Source organism: Drosophila kikkawai, chromosome 3L (genome assembly GCF_030179895.1).
Source record: "Drosophila kikkawai strain 14028-0561.14 chromosome 3L, DkikHiC1v2, whole genome shotgun sequence".
Classification (NCBI taxonomy): Eukaryota; Metazoa; Arthropoda; class Insecta; order Diptera; family Drosophilidae; genus Drosophila; species Drosophila kikkawai.
The window spans coordinates 13,580,371-13,601,283 of record NC_091730.1 but is presented as its reverse complement, the minus strand read 5'-3'; the positions used below and the strand labels follow the sequence as shown (position 1 = coordinate 13,601,283).

At 42.9% G+C, this 20,913-nt stretch overlaps 5 protein-coding genes and 1 long non-coding RNA gene across 12 annotated transcripts; 2 read left to right on the top strand and 4 right to left on the bottom strand.

The window, feature by feature from the left end:
• The first annotated feature begins 64 nt into the window (after positions 1–64).
• RhoBTB (Rho-related BTB domain containing) lies at positions 65–6,104 on the top strand. Of its 3 annotated transcripts, none has more exons than XM_017167246.2 (13): positions 65–383; positions 2,118–2,323; positions 2,390–2,493; positions 2,558–2,755; positions 3,009–3,545; positions 3,599–3,857; positions 3,917–4,033; positions 4,093–4,179; positions 4,248–4,331; positions 4,447–4,689; positions 4,756–5,026; positions 5,324–5,504; positions 5,567–6,104. In XM_017167246.2, exons 2-12 carry the CDS (start codon positions 2,144–2,146, stop codon positions 5,479–5,481), a joined length of 2,238 nt encoding a protein of 745 aa, XP_017022735.1. In that variant the 5' UTR covers positions 65–383; positions 2,118–2,143; the 3' UTR covers positions 5,482–5,504; positions 5,567–6,104. The 3 variants fall into 3 exon arrangements, with proteins under 3 accessions (XP_017022735.1, XP_017022736.1, XP_017022734.1); XM_017167247.2 differs by having other exon boundaries at positions 3,908–4,033; positions 5,345–5,504; XM_017167245.2 differs by having other exon boundaries at positions 3,908–4,033.
• A 13-nt stretch (positions 6,105–6,117) lies between these two features.
• LOC108075013 (charged multivesicular body protein 7) lies at positions 6,118–7,910 on the bottom strand. Its single transcript, XM_017167260.3, has 4 exons — positions 7,271–7,910; positions 6,997–7,216; positions 6,727–6,936; positions 6,118–6,671 (listed from the first exon to the last, which is right to left on the bottom strand). The coding sequence occupies exons 1-4, from the start codon at positions 7,733–7,735 to the stop codon at positions 6,208–6,210; spliced, it is 1,359 nt and encodes a 452-aa protein (XP_017022749.1). The 5' UTR covers positions 7,736–7,910; the 3' UTR covers positions 6,118–6,207.
• Positions 7,911–8,218: 308 nt separating this feature from the next.
• fbl (pantothenate kinase 3 fbl) lies at positions 8,219–15,839 on the top strand. 5 transcript variants are annotated; one of them, XM_017167255.2, is made up of 7 exons: positions 8,219–8,718; positions 12,835–13,013; positions 14,106–14,398; positions 14,464–14,589; positions 14,651–14,827; positions 14,894–15,029; positions 15,090–15,839. In XM_017167255.2, exons 1-7 carry the CDS (start codon positions 8,670–8,672, stop codon positions 15,381–15,383), a joined length of 1,254 nt encoding a protein of 417 aa, XP_017022744.1. In that variant the 5' UTR covers positions 8,219–8,669; the 3' UTR covers positions 15,384–15,839. The 5 variants fall into 5 exon arrangements, with proteins under 5 accessions (XP_017022744.1, XP_017022742.1, XP_017022743.1 ...); XM_017167253.3 differs by lacking the exon at positions 8,219–8,718 and adding an exon at positions 9,975–10,529; XM_017167254.3 differs by lacking the exon at positions 8,219–8,718 and adding an exon at positions 11,732–11,870.
• LOC138928305 (uncharacterized) lies at positions 8,777–11,730 on the bottom strand. The gene is made up of 3 exons (XR_011444806.1): positions 11,408–11,730; positions 10,326–10,553; positions 8,777–8,903 (listed from the first exon to the last, which is right to left on the bottom strand). It is a non-coding gene; the product is annotated as an uncharacterized lncRNA (long non-coding RNA).
• Positions 15,840–15,963: 124 nt separating the features above from the next.
• On the bottom strand, positions 15,964–17,495 carry LOC108075018 (F-box/WD repeat-containing protein 4). Its single transcript, XM_017167270.3, has 3 exons — positions 17,192–17,495; positions 16,554–17,132; positions 15,964–16,499 (listed from the first exon to the last, which is right to left on the bottom strand). Exons 1-3 carry the CDS (start codon positions 17,392–17,394, stop codon positions 16,031–16,033), a joined length of 1,251 nt encoding a protein of 416 aa, XP_017022759.1. The 5' UTR covers positions 17,395–17,495; the 3' UTR covers positions 15,964–16,030.
• A 501-nt stretch (positions 17,496–17,996) lies between these two features.
• Positions 17,997–18,534, bottom strand: LOC108075034 (uncharacterized). Its single transcript, XM_017167290.3, has one exon. It carries the CDS (start codon positions 18,392–18,394, stop codon positions 18,086–18,088), a length of 309 nt encoding a protein of 102 aa, XP_017022779.1. The 5' UTR covers positions 18,395–18,534; the 3' UTR covers positions 17,997–18,085.
• Between the last annotated feature and the right edge of the window lie 2,379 nt (positions 18,535–20,913).

Genomic DNA, 20,913 nt, shown 5'->3' with positions numbered 1-20,913 from the left:
AAAATCGATGTATCGCCCGTTCTCCTACCATCGATTGAATCGATTATTAAATCGATATCGATAACGCGTAGAACAATTGCGGGCTGTAACTGCATTTTATTATTTTATTTTATTGATAGTGCGCTGCGTAAGACAAACATTTGTTAATCCGCCGCTCACCGCAGCAGCCAGAAAGCAGCAATGAAAACTCTCCTAAAACCGTGAAACAGCCAGTGCGAACCAGAAACTGTGTCGCCATCGCCTGTGTGTGTGGGTGCAAAAATAAATGCAAATTGTTGTAAAAATGCCGTGCTTTGGTGTGCGTGTTGATAAGTGCAATACGCAAAAGTAAGAACATTGAGGCATAAATTTCGTATAATTCGCAGCAGCGGAAGCTCCCCGAGGTACGTGCGAAAGATATGTACATATACATATATCTGCTTCAATTCGACCAGCAATCAAATTAAGTTCTAATCAAATTGTTTACCAACTAAAAGCACAAAGGTGTGTGTGTGTGTGGGTGGATGTGTGTGCCGAAAGTGCAAGTGCTGGGCTGCTGGGCCTGCATAGGGTTAAATACTACGGGCTTCAATCATCCGTTTTTTATTATTTTTTTCCTGCAATGTGGGCAAAGTTTGCCGGGGAGAGGGACAGCAAGAAGTGGGGGAACTCCAAGATCCCCACTTAGAATGTCTGTGTGTGTGTGTGTGTTTGGTAACGGTGCTTGTGACCGTTTTCGCAATGGCAAGAGAAAATCAATAAAAGCTGGCAAAAATTGAAAAAAGTAGACATACGACAAAAGGCGAATAAGAAGACTCAAGATTCTCCCCAGACTCGAAAGATTCCCATGTCGCATCTCTGCTAATTATGCTAATATGCTGGCGTGCTCTACAAATGCCCCGCCGAAACCGGAATTACTTGGCAAGTTCGCACTTGTTTGGCATGAGAGATGGCTCACTTAGATCCTTGGATCTAAAAATAAATATAATATGGTTTAAATTCACGAAGATGTGCTCTGACAGACCTTTAAAAACAGTTGGTTAATTTTACCCATTTTGTAGCATATTTTGGGGCACAATATTTATGGATTTTTAAACCATATCCTTTCTCTGGCAATCCTTAAAATTTTTGTCTTTTTTTTAAATTTAAATATTACAATAAAAAATATATATAAATATAAAAAACGGATGATCAGTTGTATTAAAACCAATAGAAAATTGTAACAATCTTATGATTTGCTAATATCTTATCTAAAATATATTTTTATTTCCCCCACTATCATCTTTTAAATATCCAAAACTTAACTTCCACAATAATTGCTATATTGATAATATGTGATAATTAAATGCTCCCTAAACAAAGAACATCGAAAGATTTTTAAGAGGTCAATGTCCTTTGACGTGCGTAGCTGAAATACCACAACCCCCATGATTTAAATAATCCTGCCGAATATATCATGATCATCCAAGCGGCGGCCAACCGCTCGCAGAGTGCCTTTCTCAATTGTTTTGTTATTGTTTTGGATTTAAAGAAGTTCCCAAAATAGACTGCAAGCTTGCCGAGCAGATCGGACAATGGATTCGCATGCACGCAGGAATAAGCTCTGATTGCTTGTTGTGGGCCTTTGGATTGATGGCAGATATTTTTAGTGCAGTCCCCCAATTAAGTTCAATTAGAGAGAGAGACAGCCAAGCGAACTTATCACTCGACTTCCTGCGTAGCAAGTGGAACACACACAGAGAGGGGTCAATGAATGGCGGCGACAAGTGCGAGTGGGCCCAATAGATTTCTTAGGATAACGATACCTCCTTACTTTCCATTATCTTATGGCTCTGGAACTTGAGTTTCTTGATAAAAGCTCTTGAGTTATATTCTGATAAAGTTAATTTGAAGAAACTGAAATGTACATCCAACAGAAATCTACAGACTGTATTTTGATTCTTCTGTGTTTACCCTAGAGTCTAGACTATTAAGTCAACAACCCATAACAACAACACACAGTTTATACATTTTATAAATAAGTTTTTGTTATGTATCTAATCATTTAGGAAACTTGTTAATATTATAATAAAGCTAGCGATTAGACGCAGCTTAAATGTGTTTAATTTTTAATTACAAAAATTGTTTCTACTTTTCAGAATTCAAGCAAAAGCTAAGCCCGAAAATGGATAACGAGCAGCCGCATCAGGAGTTGGTCAAGTGCGTCCTAGTGGGTGACACGGCGGTGGGCAAGACACGACTGATCTGTGCACGGGCCTGCAACAAGCATGTTTCGCTGTCGCAGCTACTCTCCACACACGTGCCGACCGTGTGGGCAATCGATCAGTATCGCATATACAAAGATGTAAGTTGCCGCACCATTCCTGGCCAAGTCATCCCATAAACCCCTACCTTTCTCTCATCTTGAAAGGTACTTGAGCGGTCTTGGGAGGTGGTGGATGGGGTAAATGTCTCACTTCGTTTATGGGACACATTCGGGGACCACGACAAGGACCGTCGCTTTGCCTACGGCAGGTTTGTAATCCTCTTAGGTGAATATAAGTTGTAGGTGAAGCTAATGTTTAACCTATGGTAACAGATCCGATGTGGTGCTGCTGTGCTTTTCCATTGCCAGTCCGATTTCCCTGCGCAACTGCAAGATGATGTGGTATCCGGAAATTCGCCGCTTTTGTCCGGATGTGCCCGTCATCCTAGTTGGCTGCAAGAACGACCTGCGCTATATGTATCGCGATGAGAATTATCTGTCGTATTTCGGCGAGAAGGGAACCTTTGTTCGGTGCGTACAGAGCTTACAGGTTTCAGCCGGTTTTCGATGTTATATATTTGGGTAAAAAACTATTTTTAGCGTTGAGAAAATCAGCTTGTAAGCGATTTCTGTGATTCAATTTAAATTGTTAAAATGAGTAAACAGTTTTATATAGTTGGTTAGTTTAAAAACTTTAACAAGTATTAATAAACTATATTTACTTAAATCTCAGATATTTTTTCCAAATATATATCATAACTTACCCATTTTATCAATTTCACAGAGCCGCCCTGAAGAGCGACCTGGTTATGCCCGACGAGGCGCGGGCCGTGGCCAAGGAGCTGGGCGTGGCCTACTACGAAACGAGCGTCTTTACCTATTTCGGTGTAAACGAAGTATTCGAGAATGCTATACGATCGGCTTTGATTGCTCGGCGACAGCAGCGCTTCTGGATGACGAACCTGAAGAAGGTGCAGAAGCCGCTGCTGCAGGCACCGTTCCGGCCACCGAAGCCGCCACCACCAGAGGTCACCGTTATGGTGGGCCACTACCGGCAGGACATCTACAATATGTTCCTTTCGCAAGCCTACACCGATCTCGTGCTGGTCGCTGGCGCCGGCACCAAATTCGCCGTACATAGATTCATGCTGGCTGCCGCCTCCAGCATCTTCCAGCGCCTTTTAAGCACGGAGCTAAGCGACATGGGCGGTCGGAGCAGCAGCGAATCGAGCATGGTCAGTTCCACGTTCGGAGAGGCCACCATAGCGGACTTCAACGACGACACCGAGTCCCTCATCCGCTACGAATCACGCACACAACGGTAGGTGACAGCCTAGCTCCTGATCTTGCCCAGCTTAATACCGACTTTCTTAGCATGTGGGAGCACTTGAAGCGTCGCTCCAGCTATCAGGCCCTCCCCCTGATGGAGTCCAAGCGGTCCAACGATTTGTACAGGGAGCTGCATCATCCGGTGCTGCAAAGCATCCGGCTGGTGCACGTGGAGAATCAGCGCGGTGTGAACGGACTGCAGACCATTGTCACCCTGAGCAAGCTCATCTCGCCGCAGGCATTGCACCAGTGCCTGAGATTTATATACACCGGCACCATTGACAAGGATTGCAACAATCTGCAGGTGAGTCTCGGAGACAGAAGCCTCTCCAATTTATAGTATTTAAATCTCAGTTATTACAGGAAATCAGAGAGGCTGCCGATCTCTTAGAGCTGCCGCAACTGACTCAGCTATTGGCCAGGCCCCAAACCGTCTTGGATAGCTGCTCCAGTGATGAGCCCAATCCGCACATTTGTCTTGTACGCTGCAAAGCTATTTTACAAATAATTTACAGATTTATTAAAGGATTCCATTGCAGCGCATCAAGGAAAGCATGGAGCGACATTGCATTGGCGACGGTTGCTTTAGCGATGTAACCTTTGAGTTGGACGATGGCCTAATGAAGGTAGGGTCCTTCGGAAAGCTGTGTAAAACTAAGTACAAATGAAATTGAGAGCTTCAAATCAATTACAGGCACACAGGGCGGTGCTGGTGGGTCGTTGTGATGTCATGCGAGCCATGTTGCTGGGCGATTTTCGAGAGGCGCATTCCAATGTGGTAATTAATTGATTCGGTGCATTATAATAACACAATATTTAAAGAAATTTGTGTTGAATTTTGTATTGGAACCCCTTAAAATTCACAAAATGAATAACCTTTAATCCCATTTCAGATCGTATTCCCTGGCGTTACAATCTACACATTCCACAAGCTGCTGTGTTACCTGTACACTGACCAGATTCCGCCAATATCGGCCGTCAAGTGCCTGAATCTGCTGGAGCTGGCCAATCGCCTCTGCCTGCCGCGTCTCCTCAACCTGGTGGAGTGTCGCGTTATCGAAGATCTCACATTAATTTCCCAGAACGAAACCAATGAAACGGTGGATCACTGTCTAAAGCTGCTGGAGCCAGTAAAGGTAAGGGAAACTATCTTCCCTGGTGATAGTTGAGATCTAACTAATATATATATATCATGTTTGCAGCTGCACAACGCACATCAGTTAGCCGAGTGGTGCATGTCGTACCTGTGCGTCAATTACAACCTTATTTGTAAGTTCTCACTCAAGGGCCTTAAGGCTCTGCATCAGGATAATCAGGAGTATTTGCGCGAACATCGCTGGCCGCCGGTGTGGTATCTAAAGGATTATGACTACTATCAGCGATGTCTGAACGAGCTGAACAAGGAGCTGAAGCTGAAGAGCTCGCGACGAGAGTCGCCGAGTGATGACGAGGGATGCCTGTGCTTCACAGGAGGTAAGTCTAAAGTTTCTCTTGTAGTCTTAGCTGCTCCACATCCCACCAGCACACCACACACACACACACACTTGACATCCCAGGCCCAAAACAGCTCAGGTTTTAGTTTCTTCTCTACAAGAATGTATATATGCAGGACCTGGAATAAATCGCAACTGATCGAGCGGTTTGTACTCGTAGCTAGGTGTCTGTCTCGTTATGGTTGTTTTCCTTTCCTCCTTTTGTTTTCCCTTTCCTCATTTACAACTCTACAACTCCACCATCATCATAATATTAATGTCCGAAATTGGGTCAAAGTATTCTCTTGCTGGCTGTTAGGCAAATCGAAGCGCAGCCATGGAGACGGAGGGAATGGAACCGTGGAGAACAGCAACGCGGATAATCAAATCTTCAACAGTGCCGGCAACTCGATCAATCACATCGATTTGGAGGCGGATATGGACCTGAATCTCTGACACCCAGCCCTCGGGCAAGGAAGGTGCGTTTACTATACTGGAAACTATCAATATGTATGCCTGAAAATGTTATTATTTTTCTCAGATCACTGCGCTTCATTGTGATCCTGCCGGTCCTGATCTGTTTCATTTGCACGATTTTAAGTATCCTGATACTTTTCCAAATTCACACATAACAAACCTCAAGGATTCACCGTGGGAATCGCGAGGGGCTTCTGACATTACGCATTATCCAGTGGAGCGCAAATTTGCCTTAGTGATTACTGAATACACAAGTCCAACATAGAACAACGGAGTACGTTCTGCAGTGCTTCGGATTTCTTATATTTATACGCCTGAAATATATGCATAATGCAAGAGCATAGGACGAGCATTCTGCACATGCACCTCGGCGCTCGTCGCTGTATTGCCTTACGAGATATACCGGTGTGCACACCCATCTTCGGATCGGGGGCAGGTGTGCACATCCCTATGTCTGTACCTTTACCTAAAACATGTATGTAATGTATATTTTTGAATTCCTACTTACTTGGAAACATTTGTCTAGCCATAGCTATAAGCGAGTACTTTAACAATAAGGACGCATTTTGTACAGAATGATAGAATAAAGCAATTACGAACAAAACAAAGTAAATGTAATCATTTAAAAGTGTATAACTATAATTTATAAAAAAAAACACAAACACATTCAATTTGCATAAATAGAAAACAATTTGAGCACACATCTCAAAGCTCTTGGGCTGTTCTCAAGGTCCTGACGCTCGACTGCGACACAGTTCCATCCTCGACCTCGAGATCCTGCAGCATGGCAATCACCTCCTCGTCCGTGATCACTACCTCGGGCCTGTCATTGTTATTGATAAACGCTATGGGACTGGGAGAAGCTGGCTTGGCCGTTTCGCCGCACAATTCACGCAGTTCCCTTTCGAGCTGGTCTTCATCTTGACTCACGCCTTCCACGGCAGAGCTGTTGGACATGACGTCCTGTACTTCCCTATGCTGATCCAATGATTCGCGCACATCGGCCAGAACCTCGTCGACATTGTCGTACTTCAGGCCAGAGTCCGAGAGCACTTTTTTCAAAGTATTCGAGCCGATCTTATAGGCGTCTAGCACAACGCCACTGTTCTGGGCCTCGTCCACGCTGGACAGCAGGGATTCAATGTTGTGCAGGGCGAGACTGCGGCGCTCTAAAAGAAGGAAGTTTCATGAAATATCCAAACTGGGGCAGCTTCTTGTACTTGCCATGATTCTTTTCCAGAAGATGCCTCTTTCGGAGATAAGTCTTGGCCATTTGTCGCTTGTTTTCCTTCAAATACTGGCGCGCCTTATCGTCGTTGAGCTTGATATCCTCCTCCAAGCTCTCCAACTGCTTTAGTAACTGGGCTTGGGTATTCTGCAGGTTGTGGACAGCATGATCCTCTTGGCTGATGTTGAGATCCTCGCCTTGTTTTTCTACATGAACAATTTGCAATTAATATAAATTCTCTTTGAAACTTTTCTGACAAAACTTACTGGGTATTTTCACCAAGTGAATTTGACGTAATCCTTTTTCAGTTTTAAATTCCAGACCAACGATTTGACGAACATTTAAGGAGATCAGGCACACACAGTAGTCTTTGTCGGATTGGATCCGAATCTGTTGCGACTTGCAAAGAGATTTGAAGGCATCGAAATGCAGGAGTTTTCCACTATTCTCAGGGAGGACTTTTTCGGTTATAAGGTCGCAAGTGCTCTGTAGGAGTCGGGAGTATAAAACATAAACTAGTTATAAACATAATCATATTACCTTCAAGACATCCAGATGGATCCATTCGACAGTGGCTGCCGCCTCCAGGTCCTCAGCTACCACACTGTGCTTAATCTTCGACCAGCTCCAGGATAGGGGGCGTTTCACAAGGCTGTTCACCAGCCAGCCGCTCCAGGAATTCGCCGGATCGTGCTCGAACTCTGCGCGAGATCGGATCAGTTTCCGTTGCTGCATTTCCAATATAACCGTGTCCAGGCAGGCGGGCAGTTGCTCTCCCCGCATGAACTGCAGCTGCAGATCCCGGAGGCAGAAGACCGGTCTGCCGCAGAACTTCAGGTAGTCGGCGATGAGTTCCTTCCAGAACTTCATCTTGGCGTCATAGTCATCAGTGCTAAGCTGGCGGGATCGAAACATGGCGAACTGCACTTGCATGACGGCGTTGTCCTTCCAGCATGGTGGTAGCCTGAATTCGCCATTTCCCGGGACGCCGTTTGCGAGGCTCATCCTAAAAAGTTGGGTCTTTTCCCGAATCCTACAAATTGCGCGTCTTTGGTTGCTTCTTTTGTTGTTTTTCCATCAGCTGGGGGCAGTGTTGAAAAGGTCTAAAATATTTCCACAGCTTGTAAACAAAATTCGAATTTGTCTGTTATTTTTATATAAAAAAAGAAAGATCTACAAAAATAAATTTAATTTATATATATTTTTTTCTTTAAATTTCTAAAAGTTTCTAAAAGACAACTATAGCACCTTGTTTATAAATAAATATTCAACAAGTGGTTGTTTATGCAAATGTTAATTTTTAAAACAAAATACATTTTTTATTAATTTAAAATATTTTAGGAAATTGATTGCCACTTCTTAAGCCTTACGAACTCCATGAATAATTAATGAATTAAAACATTTCCTCTTTTCCTGTGACCTCTTTTCCAGCACTGCCGATAACTTGGATATCGATTCGATTTCTCCCATCCCGAATCAGCTGTCCCAAATTCAGGCTACTTCGATTAACAACTTCTGGCGAAAATTTTGTTTTGAAGTTTTTGTTGAGTGTGCGTGTAATTGGATTCGTTTCGCCTCGTCTTGCCATTGGGAATTGCCAACATTCCGTAGGACTCCGGGCATGCATGGAGCAAGGAGCTAACTTGGCCGCGCAAGGATTCCCGCAGCATCGATGAGAGCAGAGCACCAGCAGCATCAGCCCCAGACGCACACCTCGGCCCCCTGAGTCACGTTCTTGGCCTTCGTTTCGCCACGGATCACCAACCGCCAGCCGGAGTTCCGCTCTCTCCGTGCTAAGATCTCTGCGTCAAAGCCTACCCGCTGCCACTCTGCTCCGCTTTCCCCGGCAGATTCTTGATTGCCGCAGAGCTCAACGTGCGTGTGACTCTTTGGATTCTCCATTGTTCTGCGGTGGAGTGACTGCATCTTGCAAATCATCATGATGGGGGATGATGATCGGATCAGCCTGCGCAATCAGTTGGCGAGGGGTAAGTCGAGATTTCTGGTGCGTCTGTAATACAGACAATCTCTCGAAGAGTTCCATAGGTTCCAGGCATTTGTTCCAATTTGTCTGTTTATTGTGCAGATAGTTAAAGTCATCCATTACTTGCAGTTTTTGTTTGTTTATTAATTATTTAATGGTGATTTAAAGATAATGAAAGGTCGGAGAGGTCTTCAAAGATATTTTAAAATAGATTTATTTTGAGGCTTGAATATTAAATTCATCAAAGATATAGTATTATATGGTACTAAATATTCTCTTTAAGTTTCAAATTATCATCGTAAGAGTATAATTTTTAACTAAACTTTAGGTACGTTTGATTAATTTTGTTTATTTATTCTATTTGTGGCTCGAAAGAAATGTTTCTTTGTATGAATTAAATATTTCAAAAACTTAAAAAAAGAAAACCTAAAAAGGCCAAATTTAAGCTCTCTTAACTTTGTTTAATTTTATTCTAAAGTCAAATTCGACAGAATTTAATTCAGAAAGAGTATTCTTTCGTAAACCCCATTTAATAAAAGAATAAAATTGGCACTATGAATGTCAATGAACGGAATTCGCTTGAACCAACCCGAAAATTGCCTATTCAGCAAATATGCGATTATAATTGCCTCATACTTCAATATGATTGTGATCTACATACTCGAAATCATGAATGATACCCTACTTAAGCCGAATCGACTTATTTTATGCTGTGTGTGATAAGATTTCAATGAATAATAAACACAAACAGCTCACCAATAATCAGTAATTCTCTCGATCTCAGCTCTCTGATTTTTGGAGAGGTTTTTGGAATTTGCACAGGCCATTTCTAATCGTTATCTGAACCGCCTCCACTTCAGACTTAGCACGCCCTCTGTGCCTGGAGAGAGATACAGTGCGAGTGGGGAGAGCGTGGAGGCGACGATGGTCACAGTCCGGACTATGCAGAAGCTAGGAATTTTTCCAAGAGCACCCAGAGCAATATGCAAAAGCGGACGGACGTAAGAGCCGCCAAACCACAGACGTCGTAGGGTTCACAGTGGGTCGACGCTGCTGTGACAGTGTTTTTTAATTGTGTTTTCGTAATGATTAAGTTCGGTTCGACGCTGGCCGCTCATTAATACGACTCTATATGTGTGCCTGGCCTGTCTGGATGTATGTTAAGAGCTTATACATATGCGAAAGCCGCGACGCAGCCGCCGCCGCCGCTGTCGCTGTCGATGCCGCTGCGACAGTAAAATTTCATTCAAACGCGTTTCACGTCTGTTTTCGAACGGTCAACAAACGGATGGGATCGGATCGCGCGATCGCCAGTCGCCATCGCAGCTCACAATAGCGATTTAGAAACCTATGAACTAAGCAAACAGACCGCCAATGGTCCAGCAGCTCCACCAGCTTTACTGCTCCCCCGCCTGTGATAAGTGCCCGTCTCCAAACTCTCGCAGTTAGTTCCCTTTTCGTGAAAAAAAAGAGAAACACATAAAGGCCAGAAAATGAAAGTCCCCACGCGCAGCAACTCGAAATATTCATTCAATTTGAAAATATTCAAATTGCATAACGATAAGAAAACGACAACTAGCACCAGCGCCAGCACCAGTCCACCAACCTCACCTGTGATCTCAGCGAAACGGAACTCATGGCGCGCTTCGTGGCGTTCGGCTTTGGGCAGCGGTTCCAAGTCCAGCAAAACCATCCAACAGACCCCTTCCTACGTTGAGCCCGATCCGAATGACGAGCTCGAGCGAAGCAGTTGCCACAGTTCCTGCTCCTCCTTGTTTCCCGCCATACAGATTCCGCAAGGCGATGAGCTCATGTGTAAGTCTTGTCTTACAGGAAAATCTGAGGTTTTTGCGAGGATTTTTGAAATGTTTTAATAGGTTTATTATTTAAAAAAAAAATACATAATGTTGAGCTTTGCAAATATTTGCAAAGTTTTGAAATTTCTGTTTCGTATATAACTAATAGGTACAGGTTAAAAAGGCTTTAAACTGTTAAAATAAATAATCAAGAATGTACGTAACTTTTATTTAAGGTTTTTTAGAGTCAAAAACACAAAGTTGAGTCGAAAAATCTTGAAAATAAACTAGGGTCTTTAAAGTGTAGGGTTTAACAGATTTTTTAAAATAAAAATTAGGGTTTAGTCATAGCTTGTTAAGGACATTCACGAAAGGGAAGTTTGTTACATACATGGGGCTATATTTAAGGATAGCAATATTTTTTCTAATGAAACAGATTATAAGATTATAAACAACGAAAATAATAGGTTTTCCTAAATCTGAACGCTGGCTAACTTCACAAATTTAGGCAAGCAAAAAAGAAACATTTTCGTTCTTAAAAGAATTAAAAAAGTAAATAAGAATACCAAGATTGGAATCACCGGCGTTTTACTGGCTTCGAGCATAAAATCCGTCAAAGATTAAGTGTGAAATGTGTGTACAAAAATAGAGCGCAAACGAAGTGAGGATGTTTGATTAGATATACCCACATTGAGGCGTACCAGGGGACCTCGGGAAATGTTAATCGACATGTGAAGATCGAGTTGCTCTTAGCGGGAACATACAAGTGTAGTTAGTAATGGCGGTGAAGTGGTGCTCACAGAATGGTCAATTCCCTGGTCAAATCGGGCAATTCCAAAAGGCGATAAGCGACGCGCCTCGGAGGGAAGATAAGGAAGGTGTGTTCACCCCACTCACCTGCGCACATGCGTTGGATCCCCGATACTATTTGATTTGGTTCCCCATTTCGCCAGTGTTCAGCTGTTTACGGCTAATATGTTATCCGGCAGCCAGTCAGAGTCAGTTAAAGGCATCGACGTGTCGCGCTTGGTTGTTGTGGCGGCAGCGGCGTCCCCGTAAAATGTTTCCGGTTTAGGCAATCTACATACACAGTCAACCGAGTGCTCGTAATGAGCTCCAGGCAATAGGCACATTCATAGCAACATTCGAAAGCTCCGGAGCTGTGAACTACACCTAAAAAATAAATACGCATCGCGGCGAGTGATTACATCGTGTGTTTTGTGCAGCACCAGCGGATTCTATACTCGAACGGAATAAACCAGCTCGTAGTTTCCAGCTCTTCACCTCTGCACCTCCCAGAGTTACATCATGCCGGAGGCGTTGCATTTTACATCGATCTTTGATCTCATAATCAAGAGCGGTGCGTTCACAGTTCACACTCAGTTTAAGGGAAACTTTTAGAAAGAAACAAATAGTTTTATGGGTGTAAAGGTGATCTTACGATAAGTATCAACTGAAACAAGAAAGGAGACTATCGTCGTGAAGCCGAAAATTGTATACCCTTGCAGTTTGCTCTAGGATCATGCCATCGAATCAAAAATCAATCATAACTAAGCAAAATACAACCCTTTCAGTGGAAATTCAAGTCTTATCTAACACATTTAACCAAGCAACGGCTATAATAACCACAAATTACAACCATAATTCAAAAAGTGCAATTGCTACAGCTTGTTGTTTGCCTTGTAAGCAGCAAAAGGTTTGCAAATAGTAGACATTTAATGCAAGAAGTTTGTTATTCACACTCCCTAGTTTCTCTTAGCCAACATCCACTGTATATGATAAACCGATAATGTGAAGTACACGCGATACAACAAACCTTTGGCATACTATATATACCTGTATTTGTGACACAGTTTGGCGCACCGATTGGCCGATTCGATCTTGACACCGTGAACATGAACATGAACCGCTTTCAAACATTTATTTAGCAGCGTTCGATTTCTTTACTTTGCTCTTGTAATGTTTGAAAACTTGTCTGTGTGTGAGGAAAGTTGCCCCGGATGAGGTGGTTTAGTGTCGCAGTTGGAGCAGGCATGGCCCAGCTTAAAAAATACAAAAAAAAAAAACCTATCAAAATCTGACAGTTTTATTAGTTTCATTAACAAAATTGATCTGTTTACTTCGGTCTAGTTTTGGGTAAGATGTTTGCCCCAAAACAATGCATTCGTTATATCTCTGATTGCCTCCCCATCAAAGGTGTGCACAGGTGTGTCATTGTCAGGTTGAGACATAGCCAATTTTGAGCTATAATGCTGCTCTATTTGCAAGCAATTTTCTGTACCTAATTGTATGTTTATTTAATGGAAAATCTTGTGCTCTTTCAGCGATGCCATGGTTTGGCATGGACATTGGCGGAACCCTCACGAAGCTGGTGTACTTCGAGCCCAAGGATATAACGCCCGATGAGCAGGATCGCGAGGCGGGCATTCTGCGGAATATACGGCGTTACTTGACCAAAAACTCGGCATATGGCAAAACCGGACACCGAGACACACACCTACAGGTGAGATAGTGATCATGATGACCCGAAAGCAGCTATAGAAATGTGGAATGTGGCTGTGCGATTTTGTAACAAAGCACGCTCTGACGCGGGGCCATTAGCATCTCGGGCATTATCATCGAAAATATTATCAATCCCAGCAGGCGCAAGTCGCGATATTTGTGCCTCATCCTCTAGTCAGTCAACAAGTCAGGTCGGAGAGGGTCGTCTGCTGATTCCACAATGTTCAAGTGACCTTCGAGAGCACGGAGAGAAATTGAGATAGGCTGTGCTCGATTCCATTCATAAATAGACATGATTTTGGCCAGCGACTGTCCACTCTGTAAACTTGACTAAAGCCAAACAAAATGGAATTTCGTGAATTTTACCACCGTGCACATAACGCTTATCTCCTGTGTTTACTTTTCAAGCCAAGTGATTCACCTGAAAATTATTCGTGAAATGTTTAAATAGTGTATCACGGATGCTCAGAAATAGGTCATTCGGTTTTATTTTTAGTAAAAAACAAAAAACCATAATGAAAGATGTTTACTAGTGGAGTAAGTTTACAAAGCAGGCTTTTTATCCGTTGTTTCCTCTTTATAAAAGGTAAACCTAGCTATTTGTTCATATAATTCCCTTGAATACTTTTATTTGAATTGTCTAATTAAACACCCAGGGGTTGATGCCCCGCGCAGAGTTAGGTATTATTTAATTTCGCACTTTTCTGGCTAACTAAGTACGTCGGTTTACACAGAACGGGGGCTTCTACCTAGACTTTGGATACTGGAAATAATATAATGTATAATATATAAGCTTTTACCTTAGGAACACTTTAAGTGACGTGAACATTGGATTTTGTATTTGCGTTTTAGGTTTCTTTTTTGTTGTTTTTTATGTTACTTTTGCGAGTAAATTTCCATATGGCAATAGGAAAGATATAATCGAGGAAAAACTAAAAGTTACACTTGGAAATGAACTTGGAATATTATAAGCTTAGACAAGAAAGAAAGCTATAATCTAACTTTTACCTTGTAATATACAATATAAAATTTTATTTTTAAGAATAAAAAGAATATATACTCAATTCTCCATTAATTTCTTCCCTTTCCAAAGATGGACAACGTTGAGATCCGCAAGCGACGAGGCTCGCTGCATTTCATTCGCTTCCAGACCACCGACATGGGCAACTTCCTGTCGCTGGCCAAGCAGAAGGGCATGGCCGAGCTGGTGACCACAGTATGTGCAACCGGTGGCGGGGCCTTCAAGTTCGAGCAGGATTTCCGCGATCAAGTCAACATGAAACTGGCCAAATTCGATGAACTAGATACGCTAATCAAGGGCATACTCTTTGCTGACCTGCACAATTGCACCGAGTGCTACTACTACGAAAATGCACGCGATATTCTGTAAGTGCCAGTCGGGCTAGGAGAGTCTATGAGAGTCTTGTGTAACCATTAGTTTTCGTTTCCAGGAAAAGCGAGAAGCGTCAGTTCAATTTCTCGCAACCTTTTCCCTTCATTTTGGTGAATGTGGGATCCGGAGTCTCCATCCTGGCTGTCTACGGACCCGACAACTACAAGCGCATTTCGGGCACAAGGTAAGTGGGGGTCTCTTGCTCCTTGTTCCCCTTTTTAATTGCCTTTAAATTGGACTGTTAGCTTGGGCGGCGGTACATTCCTTGGACTGTGTTGTCTACTTACCGGCTGCACAACCTTCGAAGAGGCTATCCAGCTGGCCACCAGGGGCGACAATAGAAAGGTGGACAAGTTGGTTAAGGATATTTATGGCGGCGACTACAACCGCTTCGGTCTGCCAGGGGATTTGGTGGCATCAAGGTAAGAAAGCTAGCTTTAAAATTCAAAAATAACAATTAATTTATTACGTATACGTCTCATTTCCAGCTTTGGCCAGATGCACATCAATGACAAACGTGGCTCAGTGTCACGTGAAGATCTTGCCAATGCCACTCTGGTCACCATAACAAACAATATAGGCTCCATAGCCAGGATGTGCGCGCTGAATGAGAAGATCGATAGGGTAAGCTTCACCTGATTTACATCAATCTGTTTTACATTAATAATTTCGCTATCCCCCTAGGTCGTCTTTGTGGGCAACTTCCTGCGCGTTAATCCCATTTCCATGAAGCTGCTGGCCTACGCCATGGAGTTCTGGTCAAACGGCACAATGAAGGGTCTGTTCCTAGAGCACGAAGGATACTTTGGAGCTCTGGGCTGCCTGTTGCAGTTTAATGGGGAGCTGGCTGCCGCCCTACAAGACCCAGCGGCGGATGATTGCGAGGAAGGTGTGCGTCCCGATGACACGACGACACCATCGCCGGCGGATGTGCCGCCAGAGAAGTCTTCGCTGGACAGCAAACACTCCACTAGATAGTCGCTGTAACCGTCACATGTCCCCGCATGTACAGTAGACCTAAGATCTATGATCTAATGATCCTTTGCAGTTCATCTCTCCGGTATTTATCGTACTCCTCTTTCTCGGCTTTAACTGTTAACCATGAGAACGCACAAGTTGTAAATGCATGAAGTAATCACTGAATGGATAAAGAGAGTGCCTGGTGTGTCCTACGTTCGGTAGTGTTTAGTTTCTTTTCTACAGTGATAGTTGGTTAGCTAGCGGCAAAAGTATTACAAATACTTGATTTCAAAAACCGCACAAGAACAGCTCTAACGAAACGCGCATAATATATTCATGCATATTACGTCTAAGTTTCTGTTTAAGTGGATGTGTTTTAAAGTTTCATTTTCTTAGCGCATAAGTTTGTGGTCATATGTTATGATATAGGATCCAATTTGTCGGCAGGTCAATAAAAAACTTGTTTAAAACAAAGCTTACGATTCTTTTCAATGTTATTTCGGCTTCTGCCCGAGTCCTTTCTCAATCAAATGTCTAAAATCAAAAGAAAAATTAACAAAAATAAAGATGAGTATCAAAAGCTCGGCCAATCTTAATCTAGATTATATTCCGTATTGTTCCAACTTTTAATTTAGAATTAACCTTAGGTTTTAGAACGTAAAAACTCAACACCGACGTCGCATTCCTTCCGACGCTTGGGGCATCGAGCTCCCAATGTGGCTGTAATCCCTTCGAATGCCACAGCTGGCCTTGAAGTCGAACACTCGCAGATTGTGGTCGGTGGCCACGAACATGTATTGGCTATCACAGGATAAACTATAGACGGGCGAGAAGCCATTGTGCTGGCGTGTCCGCCCCGGGAAGTACAACTGTACATATTTTGGCATTCTTATATCGTAGAGATTGACCCGGGCGTGGCGACAGCTGCCCACCAGCACCGCGTACAGTCCATCGTACTCCAGGCAGTAGAAGGACGAGTCGAAGGGATCCTCCCAGATGGCAACGTCGCGATCTATGCGACGGTCGAACATGCGAAAGGAGGTGTCGAAGTTGGCTGTAAACAGCACCTGGTCGTCCTTCATTTTCAGATCGTATATGGACTTGGATGCCGAGTTAAGGATCAGCTCCTCGCCACTGTAGAGTAGAGGAAATTAGACCCTGCTCCAGAGATGCTAGACTAAATGTTACCTTTCCACGTGTATGGCCCTGAGGGCCTGACCGTCGTTGTCTGTATAGAGGCCACCGTATAGCCACTGGCCATCCGGGCTCAGTTGCAGGGACTTGAAGGCGTGTGGCAACTTCGTCACCATATCGAAGTGCGTCAATCCAAACTCCTGGGACCGCTGCCACAGCTTGGAGCAGTGGTCGGTGCTCGTTGCATACAGATCCTGGACAAAGTCCACGCAAAAGAGATACTCGTTGGCCGGATGCATGCGCTGCTCCGTGATGCCCTCCGGGTCGTAGTGGAAGCACGATCCGCACACCCGTCCCGCAAAAATGGTGTTCTTCTTCTTGACAAAGTGTGAGATGTCGCTGTTGGTGGACGTGCTGATCTCCTCCTCGAACCGGCGCTGGAGGATGTCGCAGCTGGACCGGCGGTACTTGCGCAGATAGGCGGCATGGGTGATATACAGGGCGTCGTGCTCAAGGCACAGCTTGGTGGGGAACATCTGGGCATGGTGGAAGTAGGGGCGCTCCAAGTAGGTGCCGCTAACCCAGTTCTTGGACACCTGGATTCGCTCGTAGTTTGTGAGGCGCTTGCGGTTCCTGTGGGCAGGAATTCATAAGGACATCTTGTACAGGGTTGACATATACAACTGACCAACCTCTTTTCAATGCTGGGCCTGTCCCGGTTGCCGCAGAGCAGCAGATCCAATGTGAGCGGGTAGAATATATATTTGTCTATTATATCCTCCAGATATCGGCTGGCGAGGCACAGGCACAGCAGGTCTCCTTCCGAGCAGTATCTAAAGACCAGCAGGAGGCAGTCCACGTTCAGATCGGTCAGCCTCAGGCGGGTTTCGTGCATTTTTTGGTAAAATATTAATAATTTTTTGTTTTGCGACCACAATCATGATGCAGTGTTGCCAATTTAGCTATTTCCCGCTAGAAATCCCGGGTTGCTCGAGCAAGCTACGTTCGATAGTTTCCTATCGATTGGTCAACTTCCGGTTGACGGCTTTTACGACACTTCTTTCCGTTAAATTTAAAAAGGGTAGAGTTAAGACCTATAAAACCTTCTCATTTGGAGTTAATAAAAAAAAAAAAACAGATTATTCTGATTGGTCATCAGTTGCCTCCAGAATATAAGATAAGGAACATCTATTCTTTCGAGTATGTACTCATGTGAATCACTTCATATGATGCAAAATGACCTGGAATTGTGAAATCTTAGTGTTCTCTGCCCTCTCGCAGTGATTGAATGATTCGACAGAAAAAAGAAACAAAGAAACAGAAAGGCAATCTATTTAACTGTTATCTTATTTAAAGCTCAAAGGTAGAGTCCAACAAATGTAATGCACTTCGCAAATTTGTATACTCAAAAACCTAACTGACGTGGATAATGTTTTTCTAAAAGATTGTTCCGTTCACCGCACTAATATTTATATTAACGTTTAAATGAGATAAGACTTGGTATTTATAATTAATTTTATTGGGGCTAACTTGATGGTATCACTTAGAATTTGTCGTGTCAGGATCACGGATAGATTGCCGCCGCTCTATTTGCAAGGCTTTTCCGAACCTCCGCCTTCCATGCATTCTATTTTCTTTCCAGGACACGGATTATCTGGAGATGAACCCTTGGCGGCGGCATCCGCGGTGCTATATATGGTCGCTACGCCACCGGATGGACCCGCCATGCCTACAATTAAGAGGGCACCACCTGCCGTCGTCTGCTTCGCCGAGTCCTGGCAATCCTGACAGTCCGGTGAGCACTGCCGGCCGGGAACCTCAGGTATAGCACACGCGTCGCTCGGATGGGGCCCAATGTAGAATGGATTGAATGGCGTGTCGTCTGATGTCGGCATGGTGCTAACGGGGATGGGTGGCTTCGGAAAACGGAAAAACACGGATGGAAAAATTTGGAATTTATGTTGTTGGTGTCCTGAACTGTTGTTTCTGATGTTAGCCCCAAAACTGAACGAAACTGTTGTCCAATGGGAAAGGAAATAAAGCCTCAATGAAAGCCATTCCAAAGCCTGCTATGAAACACGATGAGGAGCGTTTTTTAAAAACAATTTTTTAAACTTATGACATGGCTTTATTTAAAAGCTTAGAAAAAAAAATAAAAAAATCAATCATGCAAAACAAATATATGCAAAATTCTGCAAAAGAGAACTCCTATAAGACATATACTAGAAAAATTTTAGATAATAAAGCCACAAGAAAAGCAAAAACCATACCCTAGAATTTAAATTTATCATTAGCGCGCCGATCTTATCCGCAAAGCTTTTTTGAAATTATACTATCAGAGCTTTGGACTCATTAAAGATTAACCATTTCGCATAGAAGGGCAAAGGCTGAAAGAAAAAACAATTCATGGGAAAATGATTAATGATTATTTACCTTTCCTGCTGTGGAATTCAAGTTGCAGAGGCTAGACTTCAGGGAACCACTTCAAAGTATGAAAAAAGACAAAACAAATTAAATTGGCGATAAAATAGTTTTGATTTTTCAGAGGTAGAAAAAGCATTTCACAGACTTGCAACGATTGATATAAGTCCACGACTGAAATACCCAAAAATAAATAGACAGGAACTGCACATTTTTTGGGGACACAGAAGTCGAAAATACACTGAGTACATACATTTCTACGTGGGATACGAATGCGTACGTCCACGTACCTATATATATACATGATAGCAACAATTTAAAGTTATTTAGAACACTGTTTCCGCAATTAGGCACGAAGCTACCGAGAGATTTTTGCGCTAAATACCTTAACTGAGCATTTGATTGAGTCGAAATCACACAGAAAGCTGTCGGATCTGTCTAGAACAGTGCCTATACATATACTACGCACATTGGAACAACATGGGAAGATTTATTTTAATCTTACATCTGGAGTGAGTCAGAACTGCATTTGTTTGCGAAAAGCTGACAGCTATTCACTACCTGATACGCTCTCAAATAAATAAACATTAGATTAGCATAGTATAGTAAACAATACTGATTACAATAATTTCTCCGCTCATAATCGCTTTATATTATAGATAAGTCCTCAGTGCGGAAAAATAAATGTTTAATGAAAACCAAAAACAAAAACCTGCGGAGTGTCTCTCTAACAAAGAAAAGTGTAACGGCTATATTTTTGGGTCAGGGAAAGTAGCGTAGCTGTCACAGTTCAGCTCTAGTTTATGGTTAAAGGTTTTAGAACCTTAAAAGTGAATTTCGGCTAACCTAGATCTCCAAGTACTTTTCCCCCAGCCAACATAACTTGGTACTTTCCATTTAACCAACATTAGTTGCTTTATGACCTCTATTAGGGGCTTGTTAAGCTTGTACAGTACTTAACTTTGTGGTGTCAAAAATCAGATGGTATATTTTATACTATAAGGGAAAGAATCGTGACTTTCATGTTAGTTAAGAAAGAACGAACGCGTATTTTCTGGATCGTTCGTTTAAACGCCCGTTGAGACTCTTATCACACTTGCACATGACAATGGCTTTTGCCATTTGAATTCTTCTATGGAATAGGTATAGGAATCTCGGAACTTTAAATACTCTTCAAATGATTGAAATTATTAGGAAAATAATGTATATATTTGGAATACAAATTTAAAAGTAAATTAATTTCACCATGTTAGATTCGGTTCAAAAATTGTTTTACACTTCACTAATATTTGTTAATAATTAAATACTTTAAAGGTGGTTTTCATGGTTTTTATTGACGTTATTTGGGCTAACTTGGATGGTCTTAAGTGTTGTAGAGTGTCAGGATCAGATAAGATGAATTTTCGCCGCTCTATTCACAAGGTTTATCCTTAATTCTCCCTTGCATGCACTCTATCATCATTCTGGGACACGGATTATCTTGAGATAAACAGAGGGACAGGCGGCGCCTGCTTGGTGGAGTCCTGGCCATCCTAGCAGCACTGTTGGCCGGCAACCTTAGGTGCAGCGCACGTGTTGCTCGGATGGGGACCGAATGGGTTCATTGTATGACGTCTGAATTGGCCATGATGCTAAAGAGGATCGGCGGCTCCAGAAAACAGTGAACGGCTAACACCAAAGCACAGATGGATTTTGAATTTATGTTGTTGGTGTCCTGCACTGTTGTCTCTAAGGTTAGCCCCAAAACTAAATCAGATTTTCATCCAGTATGAAGGGAAAAAAGCATCATCGAGGACCATACTACGGAAAACCCCACAAATAAATATTTACGAGAATTCCACAAATATATAAAAACATATGGGTATTTTCCAGTCGGCTCTGGATCGATGTTAAGTCCCATATCGGGGAAAAAGTTCATGCGTGGCAATGGAGCACCAAAAAAATTGATAGTCACAATCTGAAGGTGACGTCGCCGTCAGCAGTTTTTCGCGTT

Coding starts and splice junctions, on each gene's coding strand:
- RhoBTB (XM_017167245.2), top strand. CDS start 2,144: ATGGATAACGAGCAGCCGCATCAGGAGTTGGTCAAGTGCGTCCTAGTG. Junction 3,546..3,598: donor TACGAATCACGCACACAACG/GTAGGTGACAGC, acceptor CGACTTTCTTAG/CATGTGGGAGCACTTGAAGC. Junction 4,034..4,092: donor CCAATCCGCACATTTGTCTT/GTACGCTGCAAA, acceptor ATTCCATTGCAG/CGCATCAAGGAAAGCATGGA.
- LOC108075013 (XM_017167260.3), bottom strand. CDS start 7,735: ATGAGCCTCGCAAACGGCGTCCCGGGAAATGGCGAATTCAGGCTACCA. Junction 6,937..6,996: donor TCACTTGGTGAAAATACCCA/GTAAGTTTTGTC, acceptor TTGTTCATGTAG/AAAAACAAGGCGAGGATCTC. Junction 6,672..6,726: donor TCTTCTGGAAAAGAATCATG/GCAAGTACAAGA, acceptor TCCTTCTTTTAG/AGCGCCGCAGTCTCGCCCTG.
- fbl (XM_017167253.3), top strand. CDS start 10,208: ATGAAAGTCCCCACGCGCAGCAACTCGAAATATTCATTCAATTTGAAA. Junction 14,399..14,463: donor GAAAATGCACGCGATATTCT/GTAAGTGCCAGT, acceptor TTTCGTTTCCAG/GAAAAGCGAGAAGCGTCAGT. Junction 15,030..15,089: donor TGAATGAGAAGATCGATAGG/GTAAGCTTCACC, acceptor CTATCCCCCTAG/GTCGTCTTTGTGGGCAACTT.
- LOC108075018 (XM_017167270.3), bottom strand. CDS start 17,394: ATGCACGAAACCCGCCTGAGGCTGACCGATCTGAACGTGGACTGCCTC. Junction 17,133..17,191: donor AGGCCCAGCATTGAAAAGAG/GTTGGTCAGTTG, acceptor TCCTGCCCACAG/GAACCGCAAGCGCCTCACAA. Junction 16,500..16,553: donor AGGGCCATACACGTGGAAAG/GTAACATTTAGT, acceptor TCTACTCTACAG/TGGCGAGGAGCTGATCCTTA.
- LOC108075034 (XM_017167290.3), bottom strand. CDS start 18,394: ATGCCGACATCAGACGACACGCCATTCAATCCATTCTACATTGGGCCC.